The sequence below is a fragment of the Columba livia genome, chromosome Z, assembly GCF_036013475.1.
Source record: "Columba livia isolate bColLiv1 breed racing homer chromosome Z, bColLiv1.pat.W.v2, whole genome shotgun sequence".
NCBI lineage: Eukaryota > Metazoa > Chordata > Aves > Columbiformes > Columbidae > Columba > Columba livia.
In genome coordinates, this window is record NC_088642.1 from 77354916 (window position 1) to 77369088 (window position 14173).

The following is a 14173-nucleotide window of genomic DNA, read 5'->3' on the forward strand; positions in this document are numbered from 1 at the left end:
GAAGTTATAAATGCTTTAGAGATTCATATTTTTTTTTCATAACCCTAGATATTCATGGAATTTTTTTTTTGACACAGCTTTTGAAAATACAAGTACTTCTTGTAAAATGAAACTTTATTCTAAAATGTATCCAAAATTGCAAGACACAAGCACCATTAAACAGATAAATAGACATATATTTATGTACAGAGAGCATCAAAACACAAAACAATTGTTAATATATTCTTATACCATTTTAATGAGTATCCATCAATAAAACTTTACAATTTAAAGAAGACTTTTCAGTTGCAAAACAGTTGTAAAATCATATGTATAAATTATGTTTACTACAATTCCAATAACAGAGGCAAAGTAAAATACAAAAATAATAATCAATACTGCAAATTCAAATACAAAACCCAAATAAATGCTGCACAGGTACATATGTACACTGGATGAATTCATGCAGCTAGGCAGTGCAACAAAGTAACTGCTTAGTTTAACTCATCACAAAATGGAACCACCATGTCAGCAAACAGAAGAAAATATATTTGTGTAATAAATCATAGTGCATTTTGAAGTTAGACTTTATAAAATGATTGTTGAGTGATATACTTCTAAAATCCCCTATGTGATCTGAGAGTCCCCAACTCCTGCAAAATAAAATACAAATGAGAAAAGCTAAAAAACCCACTGTAGTAGAGAGTCTGATGTACTGGTACCATCTTGCTTTTAAAAATTTTTTATTTTTTTAAATTATTTTTTTATTCTTGGTATCAGACTTGTTTGCAAGCGTCCATGTCCACAGGGACACGTGTTACTCCTTGCTACCAAAAGTAAATCTTTCATGCTCCAATGCTATCCCCATAAACTGAATCGCACGCGATGCTTAGGCTGCACTGGTTTTGTTAAAGAGACACAGCTGAGCCTTGAAAAAAAGAACTCTTGAATCCCTATGAAGTAAAGAGAGAGTAGAACAGAGGATGGAGATACCTCGATATTCCTGAAGCTCCTATCCCTAATTGCTTTAACTACATAAACACAGAATAACGTAAGAGGCTTTTATGGCTTGGATGAAATTTCTGCTAATTTTCCGGGCAAGCGCGAAGCCCACGTTTCTCCCCAGGGCTTGCCTTTCACAGTGCAGAAGGCTACAGACTGTTTTGGTTGGTGAAAGGAAGCCTCAGGTAACAATATAGAAAAATACTTCGTGGTGAAAATATATTAAAGCAACAAAATCAAAACTCTTGAAAAGCTGTGATTTCTTGCGTAGCTGCGATACTAAAACATGGCTGTTCACCCTTCAGTTCTGCGTTGGTTGGCGTATCATGAACACATAGATAAAACTGAGGCTAGAACCCCACTGAACATTACTGGTTAAGTGTCAAAATTAGATGAGACACAATTACATGTTCTAACACTTTTTTTCTTAAAATCTTAAGTGATAAGCACGCTCAGTGTTTTCACTAGGAAGTTACTGCTAAAATGCTACATTTCTTTGCTGAGAAGACATTAATTTTTACAGCAGTCTGTAAACTACTGAAGAGTTGCTCCCTGCATCCTTTGTGCTTCCAAAACCCCCCTTCAAGCCACCGCTAACTTTCAAGTTAATGGGAGTTTCAAGCAAGAAAGAGATGCAGAAAAACACCTGTATTGGGTAAACAATGTAGCAATTTATACAGCAGCATTTCTAAATTTTCAACATGCAAGCACGTGTAGAAAGAAGCTAAGAGACGGCATGCACTGCAGTGATATGTCATTGTGCTTATGTCTGGTGAGAATACTACAGCATTTTCACCCAGGAAAACATAAATGTTAACCCCAGAAGACCCAAACAGCCTGTAATAGTGAAGCCATCAGCTACTATGTAGTAAAGGAACACCCCAAAAGAGGGAAGAAGTTTGTCTGCTCATAGCTTGTAGATATTGAAGCTGAAGAGAATTACAAAGGCACAATACAAGCCTATATTTCTTGTAAATTACATATATTCACATATTTTTGCTCATACCACTTCAAGATACTGAATGGTAGAATAATAACTGAAGATACAAGTGTTAATTGAAGGAGAAGCACTAAATGATTGCTGGAGAAGATAACTGATTACTTGCTACATTTCTACCCTTCCCCGGTGGTGAATGTGTCCATCTCTCCTCTACCAGCTGACAATACCCATCAAGATACTCAAGAACATGGTGATCCACCCAGAAAATGGGGAGAGTGTCAGACGACAGACAGAACACCTTTATGCATTGCAAAAGCTGTCAGTAAGTGGCTGCCCACAGCAATCTTTCCCACTGGAACTGTTTTACCTCTGGCCCAGGATTCACTGATAACCCAGAAGCAGCAATTGGAAATTCATACCCATTTTAATGCAGAGATGAGGCTAAGATAATTCATGAAAATAACATTTTGTTTAAGTTCGGCACTCAAAATACTGAATAGCAGAGCAGGGATTGTACTAGCCTATCATTAAAACCCAATTTTCAATTTTTATATTCATAGCTACACAAGATGCGTATCATGTTCAATACCCAATGACTCACAACTTGGAAAATAAAGCAAATGTATCAATACCACTCCTGTTAAACTCACAAAAAATTAAACCTACTTTTGTGTGATGAAGTTATATGGCAACTTTGGAAGGAGCTGCTGTCTCAAGCCCAGCTGTGACAACGTGGACTCTTCATGAAGGTGAAAAGGTGCAAGTTACAACACTCATTTTTCTTTAGACTTCAACTGTTCCTTGCCTTGCAACAAGAATTGATACAACTGTTGTTGTGATTTTGTACGAGCAGGTAACAAAGAAAGATACCAAGTTGAACTAGAATACAGAAGGTGTATAGTGCAAGCCTGAGGGCTTTACTCATCCACAGTAATGCTGTCTGCAAAGACCTGGTCTATCTGAAATTGGACACTTTCCTCGCCTCCAAACCAGCGTGTAAAATATACATTTACTGGAAGTTTACAAAAAAACCCTCCACAAACTGCCACTACCTGTATTCTCACAAATCTAAATTAGGAATTCCTAGATTTAATCCTTGAAGCTGTCAGGAAAGGAATTTTCAGCTATCCCTACAAAGTATGGACATTCACGTCTTAGTTACAACCTCACAGCTGAATTTAAAAGCATTACATGCTATTGCTGCTAATTCATTGATGCAATCATTTCTTTGCATGTTGCCTTCAATGAATAGATCTGTGCAAGCGAAGGGTGATAGAGCACACTTAACAAATAAAGGTGAGAGTTTCTAGTCAGGTGTAAACCCTCCAGAATAATTCGAATGAGATAACTGAAGTTACACTTGTTTATAAAAGATGGAAAAAATAGCAAACTGGGGCAGAAATCTCATGTTTGAGATTTAAGGATTCAGAAACTCATCTGGAAGCCACACAGATGCACGTTCTCAGGAGCTGCACTGTTCTTGCCCATACCAGGCTCACATAAATATGCTTTTGTGTATAGGGACCTGAAGCATCTCTTCTGTCCCTCCTCTGACTCACAGAAGAGACCTAGGCTGGTAATTTTTCAGGCAGCTAAAGTCAGGGCAGGATGAATCAGGCCACAGCGTGGAGCAGAAAGAAGTCAGATGTGGTGCAATATTACCATTACAAAACCTATGAGAGCCTTGTCCCAGGCTTCAACCCAGATACGCTTTGTGGTTAATGACCCACACAACCCACGTCTTTGCAGCTCCCCAGTCCCGCAAGGAACTTTGAAAAAGGCAGAACAGTGAGGCTTGATTTTGTGACCTCATTTCCCTCGTTTGCTCATTAGATGAGGTGGCTTCTCCAAACAACTACACTGGCTGCCAGAGGCACTCGCTGAGGGGAGGCTCTCGACACACAAAGCACGGAGGGTTGTATTCTGGTGTAACAGAGCCAGCAGCACCCAGCCCTTCAGCACTTGAACAGCCGTGTGTTTCAATAAGGATTCTGAAAGGAGAGAAGCCTTCAGGGGCAGGTCTGTTTTCTGACACCATCCAAGGGCTTCAAATAGAGATGTATTCGTAGCACGACTCCTTCCAAGGGCTGCAACTGAGATAGTTATGGTCCCTGAAGGACCCTAAACCATTGGGAAAGGCATGACTGTCAGGGAGTGTGTTGGATCTCTTGTCAATAGAGACCTTCTGAGACCATCCCAGAAGCTGCTTTTAGAAGTTACACCCAAGGCGTGGAAAAGTTTTGAGTAAAGTGATTTCCCATGCTAACACAACGTGGACACATATCCATGTATTTATGACGCTGCAGGAATTTTGCACTGCCATGCTTTTGAACTTTTTCAGTGTGGTATGGATGGGCTCTCTGCTTTAGCCATTGATAATGAAGACGATGAACACATGAGGAGAAATACAGCTGTTCTGAAATACACAAGTTTCGTGACATCCCCATTAATATCAATATTAATGCTTAAGGTCAGAGGCAGTATCAAGTTTTGCATGTACTTTCTACAGTAATAATTATATCGACAAATTTAACTCTTGCTGGTTTGGAAAATTACTGAGGTTTTCTTCACCTAAAACATCTGGAGTTTGAACATTGTATTTATGATGTTCAAAGTCATTCTTTGTATAAAATACACCTGCCTAATTGTTAAAACGTGACCTGCAAATACTTGGGATTATGAGTTTGGGATTGCCTTATTATTCTCTCTAAAGGGCTGAAGCAATCTGTAGAAACATTTTTATTGATCTTAGAAATAAAGGCAATTCATCTATAGAGTGGCTTGGAAGTGTGAGGAAGATTTACTGCAAGTACACAAAGTTTCATGTGAAAGGGTGAAGGTGCAGAGTCACTAACAAAGACTACCTTTATTCAAAAGATTAACCTAATCATTGAAACTATCAATCAAAACAAATAAACAAACAAACAAGCAAATAAAACACAGAACTTTAAAAAATACAAGAAAGAATCCCCTTCAGCTTTCCCAGCTTTTTCAGTTCTCCCATCATTGTCTTTCAGTCTAGACAGGACTGGAATTTCTGATGTCAGACACCAGCAAAGAACACTTACACATTTTCAGGTCTTCGTTGCATATCATAAAATACTAATAAAAAGATTCCAGAGTCCAAAAATTCAGATTATTTTTCTATCTTTCCCTCCTGTTCCCTGCACAGAGTCTGATCTCTCAGGCTTGCAGGCACAACGGGTTTGAATTCTCTCACATTTAGTATTCCTGTAAATGGCTTATATACCTCCCATTTTAAATAAATTCTGAAACCACTAAGCGTGCTTAACAAAGCTTTAACTATATGTGAACAGCAAGTTTTGACGACAGAGCAAGTACTGTTGTAGTATATAATACACATGGCTGTACAATCAAAAGCCACCTCTTGCTTCAAAACAGGAATTTACAGTACTAAGCAATGGTGACAAGGTTTCTTACACAAAATGAACAGGAATTTACAGAATATGTGTGGATCACCGAGATTATAATGCCAGCAGTAGACTACACAGCGTATCTTGTGCAATGTGAACATAGTTGACAATAGTTTACCAATGCTTTAATTAATTCACATAAATATGCTAACGCACCAGCTATCAAATCTTCGTCTTCTCCCCATCAGAAACAAGTGTTTACCAGATGTGCGTACAGCTATTCGTAATAAAATTGATTTATTTTTGTGGTTTTAGGCAAACATGCACTAAATAGATGCACTGCAACATTTTTGCAAGGGGATACTTGCCACAAAAAAAAAGCCCTCAAAACTGGTCTCTAAGCATATACAGCATTTTGAGTCACACTTCTCAAATAGCCACTAAAAGGCTAAAAAAGTTCATTGTATGGATACTTTTTGTCCTGGGAAAAAAAAAATTTACTTGTCAACCAACAGACAGCTCCAGCTTCCACTTTATTTATGCCACTCTTCCAAGTCTGTATTTCAGCCTTAGTTTAGGAACTTTTATTCTCTTCCTTAACCATTAATGTGAATGTAAATCAAACCCAAACTAGGAGTTAATCAGAAAAATTATAATAGACTTGGGAACAGCCTACACCTGCTTTGCAATATCATGTTTTTAAACGGCAATTCATCAAATGCTGCTTTTCTTTTCCACTAAACTGTTGGGTGTGCTCTGTGCTCCTGTCAGACTTCCACGTTTGCTGGAGGGGCACCTGCGCTTTGCTCACCTGTAACAGGTGGTGTGGCTCGTGGATACGACCATCCCTGGTCCACAACCTGCCCAGATCAAGACATCCCCACCTCCCCGCTGGGGATCACAGACTCCGCAGGATGCACCTCTCCATTAAAAAGAGAGCAGCTGGCAAATCCGAGATACCAGTTTTGCTGCTAACAAGCTTGTTGTCAGTAACATGCTTTTCAAACTCTCCTAGTAAATTATAACTTTAGTAAATTTCCACTTCAATTAAATATGCTTTATTTGGATTTTATTTTCGCCCAATCTGCACAGCAAATATAATCTTTTGTTTCAAGCCATCTGATATCATTGTTAGAAACTACCTTGTCTAATGCGTGAGTCTGAGATGCTAACTTTCCTAATCTCGAACAGTACGAGCTGTCAGGATATTGCACTAACACTCCTTATTTGTTATGCTCAGCGTCTCTAATGAAATAACCTCTTTGTAGTAGGTCTCTAGGCGCTGATGTGAACAACCTTTTGTGTGTTTATTGGGCAAATCGTTATTTTTGTGCAAAGATTTGGAATGGTACATTTAATGGGAAAATCCAAATGAGAGAGAAGGAAACATGAATATGAAATCACAGAAATAAAGACTACAAATATCTAGTTCATCCAGTTGATAACTTGGCTCCTCAAGGATCGGAGCAGTTGTTCCATAGCAATAAATCTTCATATCAAAAGCGATTACTGATGATTTCACTATATAGGGACAAACATAGGTTTGGTCATGATTATTCTTATAATTCCCTCCTAATCTGAGGAACTGTATATATCTCTGTAAAAGACCAAACTTCTAAAGTGTATGGTCTATTTCCTAGTACACCCAGGGTACTGAGAAAATGCATCCCCTTTCAAAATCCCCATGTTTTGTGCTGATTCTCTATGAAAACTGGTGCTAACCTTCCAGGTATTTCTCTCAGCAAAATTAAGCTTCTTGTCTTGGCATTGTAAAATCTGAGGGGAGCCCCAGACCCAACTGTAAGAAGAATTGCGCAAGTTTTCAAGAGAACAGCGAGGTAGTGTACGAATACCTTGTTTCTGAGCGCACAGCTGCGCACAGCTGGTGGATAAATTACCTGGTCCTTAATTACCAGACCCTGTGAACAAGCCTCCTTGACCACTAACTTGGTTACTCCTCCGAGAGATACAACCACAGAACCCTGCACAGCTCAGGGGCACCCTAAATCATCCACGAGATACAGTGAAAAATACAGTGAATTAGGCTCTTACAAAGCCATACGTATCAGATGTGAGGCAACACACTTTTGGGGATGTGGAAGGAGCTTTCAACATATTGTCAGCTTGTATTATCCAGAGCAATTTGTAAATCTCGTTTTGATCTGATTTCCCCAAAACCACATCTTTCAGCAAATATTTATGATGCTGAATTCAAATAAATAAATTTAAAAAGGTAATTTGTTTTCTCAATTTCTTCTGTGCATTGCAATTAAATAGTGGCTAGAAAGTGACCATTTCAGATTATAACTGAAAATTGCATTTTTATTAAATGTGAAAACAGGTACCCAAGAAAACCTTTATACATTTTTATGGCAAGTTTTCCCATTACATGAGAGGCTTTCTTACACATTTTAAGCTTAAATGAAGAACAGTGACCAAACAGAAGTTTGGACTAAAATTGCAAAGCTGTTTGCTATGTTGAGGGAAACTATGGCTGCACAATTGAAAACGACATGGAATGACAAGTTCACAAAAGTAGCTCATGTAGTAGTGAACAATGACCTAGTAAGAAACAGAAGAAAGCCAAATCTGTTCCGCATATCAGTACTATTGGTATATAAACATGCTCCTGCATTCATAAAATGTTTAAAATAATGCCTGTTTAGGGAGGACTTAATTTGAACTTCCAGACTGTTCACACTGAAGCATGGTTTTAGCATACTAGCAGTCCTCCTTTCCTGAAGGATACTACTTGTATTCTTAAATCTGCCTAAATTAACTATGTGCAGGCTTCATTTCAAACAAATGTGAATGTGTTTGCAGGATCAGGATTTAAATGTTCTGAGCAGATCCATTTATTTTCTCTAAAGCTGTTAACGTAATTTGTTTCCAAGATAACAGCACTGACAAATAATTTGCATGCATGCACTCAAAGCACTATTTTAGATAAGGACTTTTTTCTTGGTTTTGTTTTTGTTTTTTTCAGGTTGAAACATCATTTTGGTAATTTCAACAGACCCTTTGTATTTTGCTCTAATTACTCATTTTATACAGCTGCCAAATAATGTCACACCTCAGATAAATTGTATATTTTACCCAGATCATGGTGAAATCCTACCAAAAATGACCTTAGGTGAGTGGCTTCATCAAATTTTAAACAGGACAACTGGCATGAGCAGCAGCTTCTAGAACTGAACAAATAATGTCTGGAAAGCTGGGAAAGCTGCACACACTAAAATTTAAATCTAACTAATTTATCTCTGAGTGTACTGAGTTTTTGTAGATGTTTCGTATCATTAAATCCTGAACTAAATCTCAAGTGTGATCAGTGTGAAGATAAATGAACTGTCTCTGTTGAAAGAGTGTTTTTGCTTTTTATTTGGAAGATGTGCTTTGTCAGGATTCCCATCCTTAGGGCCGAACCAAACCCAAGCGTGTTTGGGACAGAAGCCATGGTTACATCATCACTCACAGCCAATTAAAGAAAAATACATTTACCTCTATTGCTTCCCCCCACTCTTTTTTTTTTTAATATCTTTAACCTCTATTTTACATTCTCCAAATGCAAATGTGTCAGGTCAAATCTTGAAGAATCCAGTCTGCATTTAGCAACCATAACAACAACAAAAAATCAGATATGGCTAGGAACAGGAGATAACACTTAAAAGCAATTAACTGATCTCAGAAATAGAAATCAGTGGAACATTTATCTGCCGAAAATTCATTTTGACTGGTAAAAGTAAAAAAAGAATAAAATGTTCAACACTGATTATTTTAACAGCTGGTCCCTCATTAAATTACTCATCTAATTCTGATTCATCTTTACATGCAGTATTTCATTTGCTATCCACAGAAGATGGGAAAATCTAAATGATTTTTAGCCAGTTCTAGAAATTGTCCTTGTGACGCATGACTTGCTATCCATAAAGAAGCAGGATTCAATTCACTTCCTCCTAATTTGAATTATTTAAAATTAATAGTTAGCCTACGTATTTCTTGTTGTGTATTCCAACTGCAAGGGAAAACAAAAGCTGTATGTCTTGGGACATGGGGCATTTAATCTTCTGTTAGGAAAATAATGCAACCCATGCATGCAAATACCCAGGTATTGTTTTAATGCACACGTCAGACCCCATGCTTGTGATTCAAGCAGCTGCTTCCTTGCCCCTAAAACCCGCTCAGGACTTAGACACGGAGATAAATTCTGGGTAACATGGAGATTAGATGTAGGTATGAATACTCCTCTGCAAGGGTTTACGCAGCAGGTAGAATACTCGTTTGTTTCACTTTGAAATTCACAAGTGAACCCCAATTTCAGCTGATTTCTACAAGGCCAGAATATTTGCTGGAGTTCTCCCAGCATGAGAGATCCATCACTCCCTACTTCTGCTACTCTAAGAATTCATCACTTCTGGTTTTAAAAAAGCCTGATTTTAATTTTGCCTGAAAGACGCATTTACAGAATCATGATCTATTTATTTCTATATTTAAGAGACAAATCTAAAAACTCAGTGTGGAAAAACTATCCTGCACCACTTAAAATAAAAATCCTCCCAGAGCTGGACAAGTTCTGACATTATCAATAAAGCTGTTGCATAAGGATAGATGTAAACAGCAGTTACATTACACACTGATACTAGTGCTTCAGAAACATAAGCGGGAGCAAAAAGTCAGTGCTTGGAAATCATCTGGATGTGACGGAAATCATATGAGGATTTATCAGCAAAAGAAAAAACAAATGAACAAAGAAACAAAAAGCTCTATGCATATTAAAAACAAAACAAAACAAAACCACCTCAAAGGGATGCTTATAACTCTAAAGTTGAGTGTTTGGCATGTAAGATTGTTTGCTAATGCTTCAGCTGCAGAACCTATGTATAGTTATTATCTCCTGATCTTACCAATGCATGTATAAGTAACTTCACTCATGTATGTAAGCACAGAGATGTCAGCATTCCCAACAGAAAGCAAGACAATTTGGTTTCTCTGTATCTGATTAAAATTCTAACATTAAAAGATGCACTGAGTATTCAAGCAGATCTGCCAAATCTACGATTTTGCAAGCGTGCATATCATTTGTTTCACCAGTCTGTGGGGTGACGTAGGTGTAAGAAGCACAGGACATACTGATTAACTTGGAGTGTCAGTGCACAGAATGAGGCTGTGAGAAGCAGGGCCTGATCCTGCTGCTTTTGAAGCCAGAAACATATTTACTCAGATTAATGCTGCAGGATCAGTGCAACCATCTCTAATGTGATGTACATATTTGGGAAAAAAATTGAAAGGGGAAAAAAAGATATGCTGGTAGCAGAAAAATTTGATAGAATGGAGTTTGAAAAATCTACAGAAGAAAAATTATGTGTCTGAAAGGTCTTGTATATTATTAGGATAACTTATTTTGCTACTGATACTCAGCATGTGTTGACAGTCCACTTAAGGGATTTCTTTGCACAGGTTTAATTTAGTGGTCAGACTTTCATCCTTAACAGGTGCCTATAAGCTAAAATCTTGCAGATAATCCCAAAATCAGAAAGGAAAAAGATATTATCAAGTCTCTGATTACTACTAAGCCCTGATCCTGTTTAATTCTGCCACAGTACGAAGCTTCGGTGACAGCACGTACTCTGTCTTGTAAGAGATCCCTCAGCGATGCCACCATGTCCAGCTGCCACGTGGTCAGTGGACACACTGGTGGCCTGCAGGACCCCAGCCTGGCATGGGACAGCTCAGGGTTCTCCTGGAGACACACAACAGGCCCCAGATGTACTCAAGGCTCTAAGATCTCACTCGAGGGCACAGTTACCTTGTGTGCGACTGGGCTTTGGCACTTGATGCATGGTCCAGACATCTCCATCTACCTTAGTCCAGCAGCAGTGGCATCACCTGACTGAAACCGGGCTGAGAAGAGCCCTGAAGTCCTTCTTAGAAGGCTACCAAGGATAATACAGATGCCAAACGCAGGTTGCAAGGATGCCTGGATTCTGCAGTGCTTGTGGGAGAAGCTGGTTGCACTGGGCACAAAGCCACTGGAACAGTGGTGTTAGTGACAACAGCCAAGGGTCTGAGGAAATTAGGTCCAATTTTGTGTTTTCGTAACTTAGATCAATAGTAGGTGTTTCCAGCATCTTTTGAGACAGCAACAAAGTGTTTCCCAAAGATAAGCAAGTGAATGTAACTTTCATCATCACTGGGAATAAAGTCCACAAAACTATATAATGACTATCTAGTTTATGTTTACAACTAATCAAAGCAGTTATTATTACAAAAAAAGTAATGCTAACAAAATCTTTGATATTTTAACATAATTTTAAGCCTCCAAGAGTTTCACCTTTGAATAGCCCTACCAAGAGAGTAAAAAGTGTTACATCTTTTTTATTTTCATCTATTGTATATATCTCCATATATATACAATATATGTAAATAAAAATTAGGAGATCGCAGTATTATGTTCCTTACACATCCTGTTATGTGCAGCTACCACAACAGCGAGCCCATGACATCTGCTCCTTTATCATGAGTTCATGAAAAAGATCCCCTTGCAAGACTTCATGGACATACTACATTATCTCAGAACTGCTCCTCCTATGTAAGTGGCTCCTCTATTTGCAAACTCCCAGGAGGGAACTTTCCTTTTTGTCTGTGGCACGAGTTCTTGTTCATCCACTTCGTGCCCACGTTGCTGATCATCAACCTTTTGACAACCACACAGCTGAAAACTTTCCTTTTCTTGGGGGAGATGGAAGTCATTAGGAACTAAATGTACCATAATCTTGGTTTTAGAGCTTTGCCTAAGAGACATGGGACTGCTTCCAGAAGCACTTCTTTTAAGACCATATGCCTTTTCACCATTCTGCCCCCAGATTTCATGTCCAATAGGCTGACCTAATAAAATGGCCCAGACTTTTGTTCCTCTTCTGTTTATGGCAAAAGGTAAAGACCCCACCGAGGCTAGCAGTCATAAAAAGTTTAATCCATCATTTTGGCTCAAAAAAAATTACTGTTTACTGCAAAGTTTTGGGTGTCACCCAAGTAGCAGGATGACCTGATTTTCTGAATGGGCTTGAGAAATACTGCTTATAATTAGGACTGTGGATTGTTACAATTCAGTTGACAATCTCTGAAAATGGGCAGCATAATAGCAAATTGTTAGAAACGGTTTCGGTGATAAGGACTTCACTGTATTTCCAGCAACTACCACCTCTATGGATGATCATGCTAAATAGAAAACTCATTCCCCAGGGCCAAAGAGGCCCTGACACTTTATTGCTAGATTCTATAGCAACTGGAGCTCACTTACAGTAACCTTATAGTACTCTATATAAACTGAGAAGCTTGTATCAAAGTCAGGCTTCCATTTAAAATAGATATTGCAGATTTTAGGCTTCAATTAAAGAAGAAAAATAACCTTCAGTGCTTCTTTTTTTTAAAGGCGAAGTATAAAAAAAATTAAATCACCAAACTAGGTGAAAATTATTAAATTTCTCCAAAAAATTAAGATGAGCTTTCTTCTATTTCTTGAGACAGTACAGTTTGTGATTCACAGGGTAACTGGTATCAAACACAAGTTAATGAAAGCTCTTACAAGCAATTTTATTCCTATCTATAATGGCAGACATTTACAAAATCAGAAGAATTTATCATTTGAGTTCACCTTAAAAAATAACTTATAAAGCAGTGATATATGCAACATAAAACAGTTGAGGAGGGGAGAGGGAAAGCAAATTTTTAACAATTAAAATGTAAACATAAAAAAAAGAAAAAGATGGAATAAAAGTCCCTACTTCTCATTTCTACTTAAGATGTCATGTGATAATATTTTACAATGTCCTGTGGGTCTATATATGTATGTGTGTATTTCTATATCACACACACATACACATACGTTAACCCACACACGTACATACACAGATAATTGTTTGCAGTTTCATCTTGGCAGTTCTGTTACGCCACTCTTTACAGTTGCCTCAATCATGTTTGGGACCCACTGTCTTGACAAAACAGGGGAGAGAGTAGAAAAAAAAATGGTGGGTCTGATTGTGTCTGAAATCCTTTTGTTAAACTTTGCACTGGGATGAACAATTTTCTTCTGCGGTAGCTCTCTGAAGAGGGCAAACTCACTGTGGTCTTCATGGCGAGACTTGTTAACAGATCACACACTCATTGTCATGCTAGGGGAGTACTGAAAAAAGAGGAATCCACATTTTAACAAACATTTTTTCCCCTCCCAGGTAACTAAAACCACTTCTGGACCACAGCAATGAGTTCAAATGTCAACATGCTCTTCGAACTTCCTCCTAAATTGGTACTGTAGCTTGTGCTCGGGCTGTAGTTCGATTTGTGGTATTGTAACTTGTTACGCTTCTGTCATTATGCAAAAATACAGCTACTACTGATAAAGGCAGCTTCTTGGAAGACTGTTTTGGTGGTTCCTGGGTGGTGTGATGAACCAACACTCCACTGAAACTTTCTACATGTTTTCCTGGTCTGTGTTGGGTACTGGGGGGATTTAGCTAGGCAGGTGGTTAGTCTCACGTAGACCAGCTGCATTCATGGTTAGCAACCACACAAATACTTTGGAGAGCTTTTTATTACTTTATGGGAAAAATCCAGCAAATCCGTGTATAAATAGAATTAAACTAGGCTTTTGGTCTGTATCATGCTGCATTATTGATTTCAGGAGGCAAGCTGAATCAGGATCACTGGTCATTCTCCTTTATGTGAACCAAAAATTCAATCACCACATTACAACGCTATTGTAACACAAATTGAACTGTAGCCCTTATACAAGCTATAACTGCCCTCAAGTTAGCAGTACTTCATTATAAGAATCAATGGGACACCATCATGCTTAGAAGTAGTGCACAACTATACGCCTAAT

General features: G+C 38.2%; 1 protein-coding gene across 3 annotated transcripts in view; it reads right to left on the reverse strand.

The window, feature by feature from the left end:
• Nucleotides 1-4740: 4740 nt before the first annotated feature.
• Nucleotides 4741-14173, reverse strand: part of SSBP2 (single stranded DNA binding protein 2) — a 186798-nt gene continuing 177365 nt past the window's right edge. For all 3 annotated transcript variants that reach the window (XM_065046440.1, XM_065046441.1, XM_065046439.1), the window contains one exon: nucleotides 4741-13474. In XM_065046440.1, the coding sequence (XP_064902512.1) occupies nucleotides 13445-13474 (30 nt within the window). In that variant the 3' untranslated portion in view covers nucleotides 4741-13444. The remainder of the gene's footprint in view (nucleotides 13475-14173) is intronic.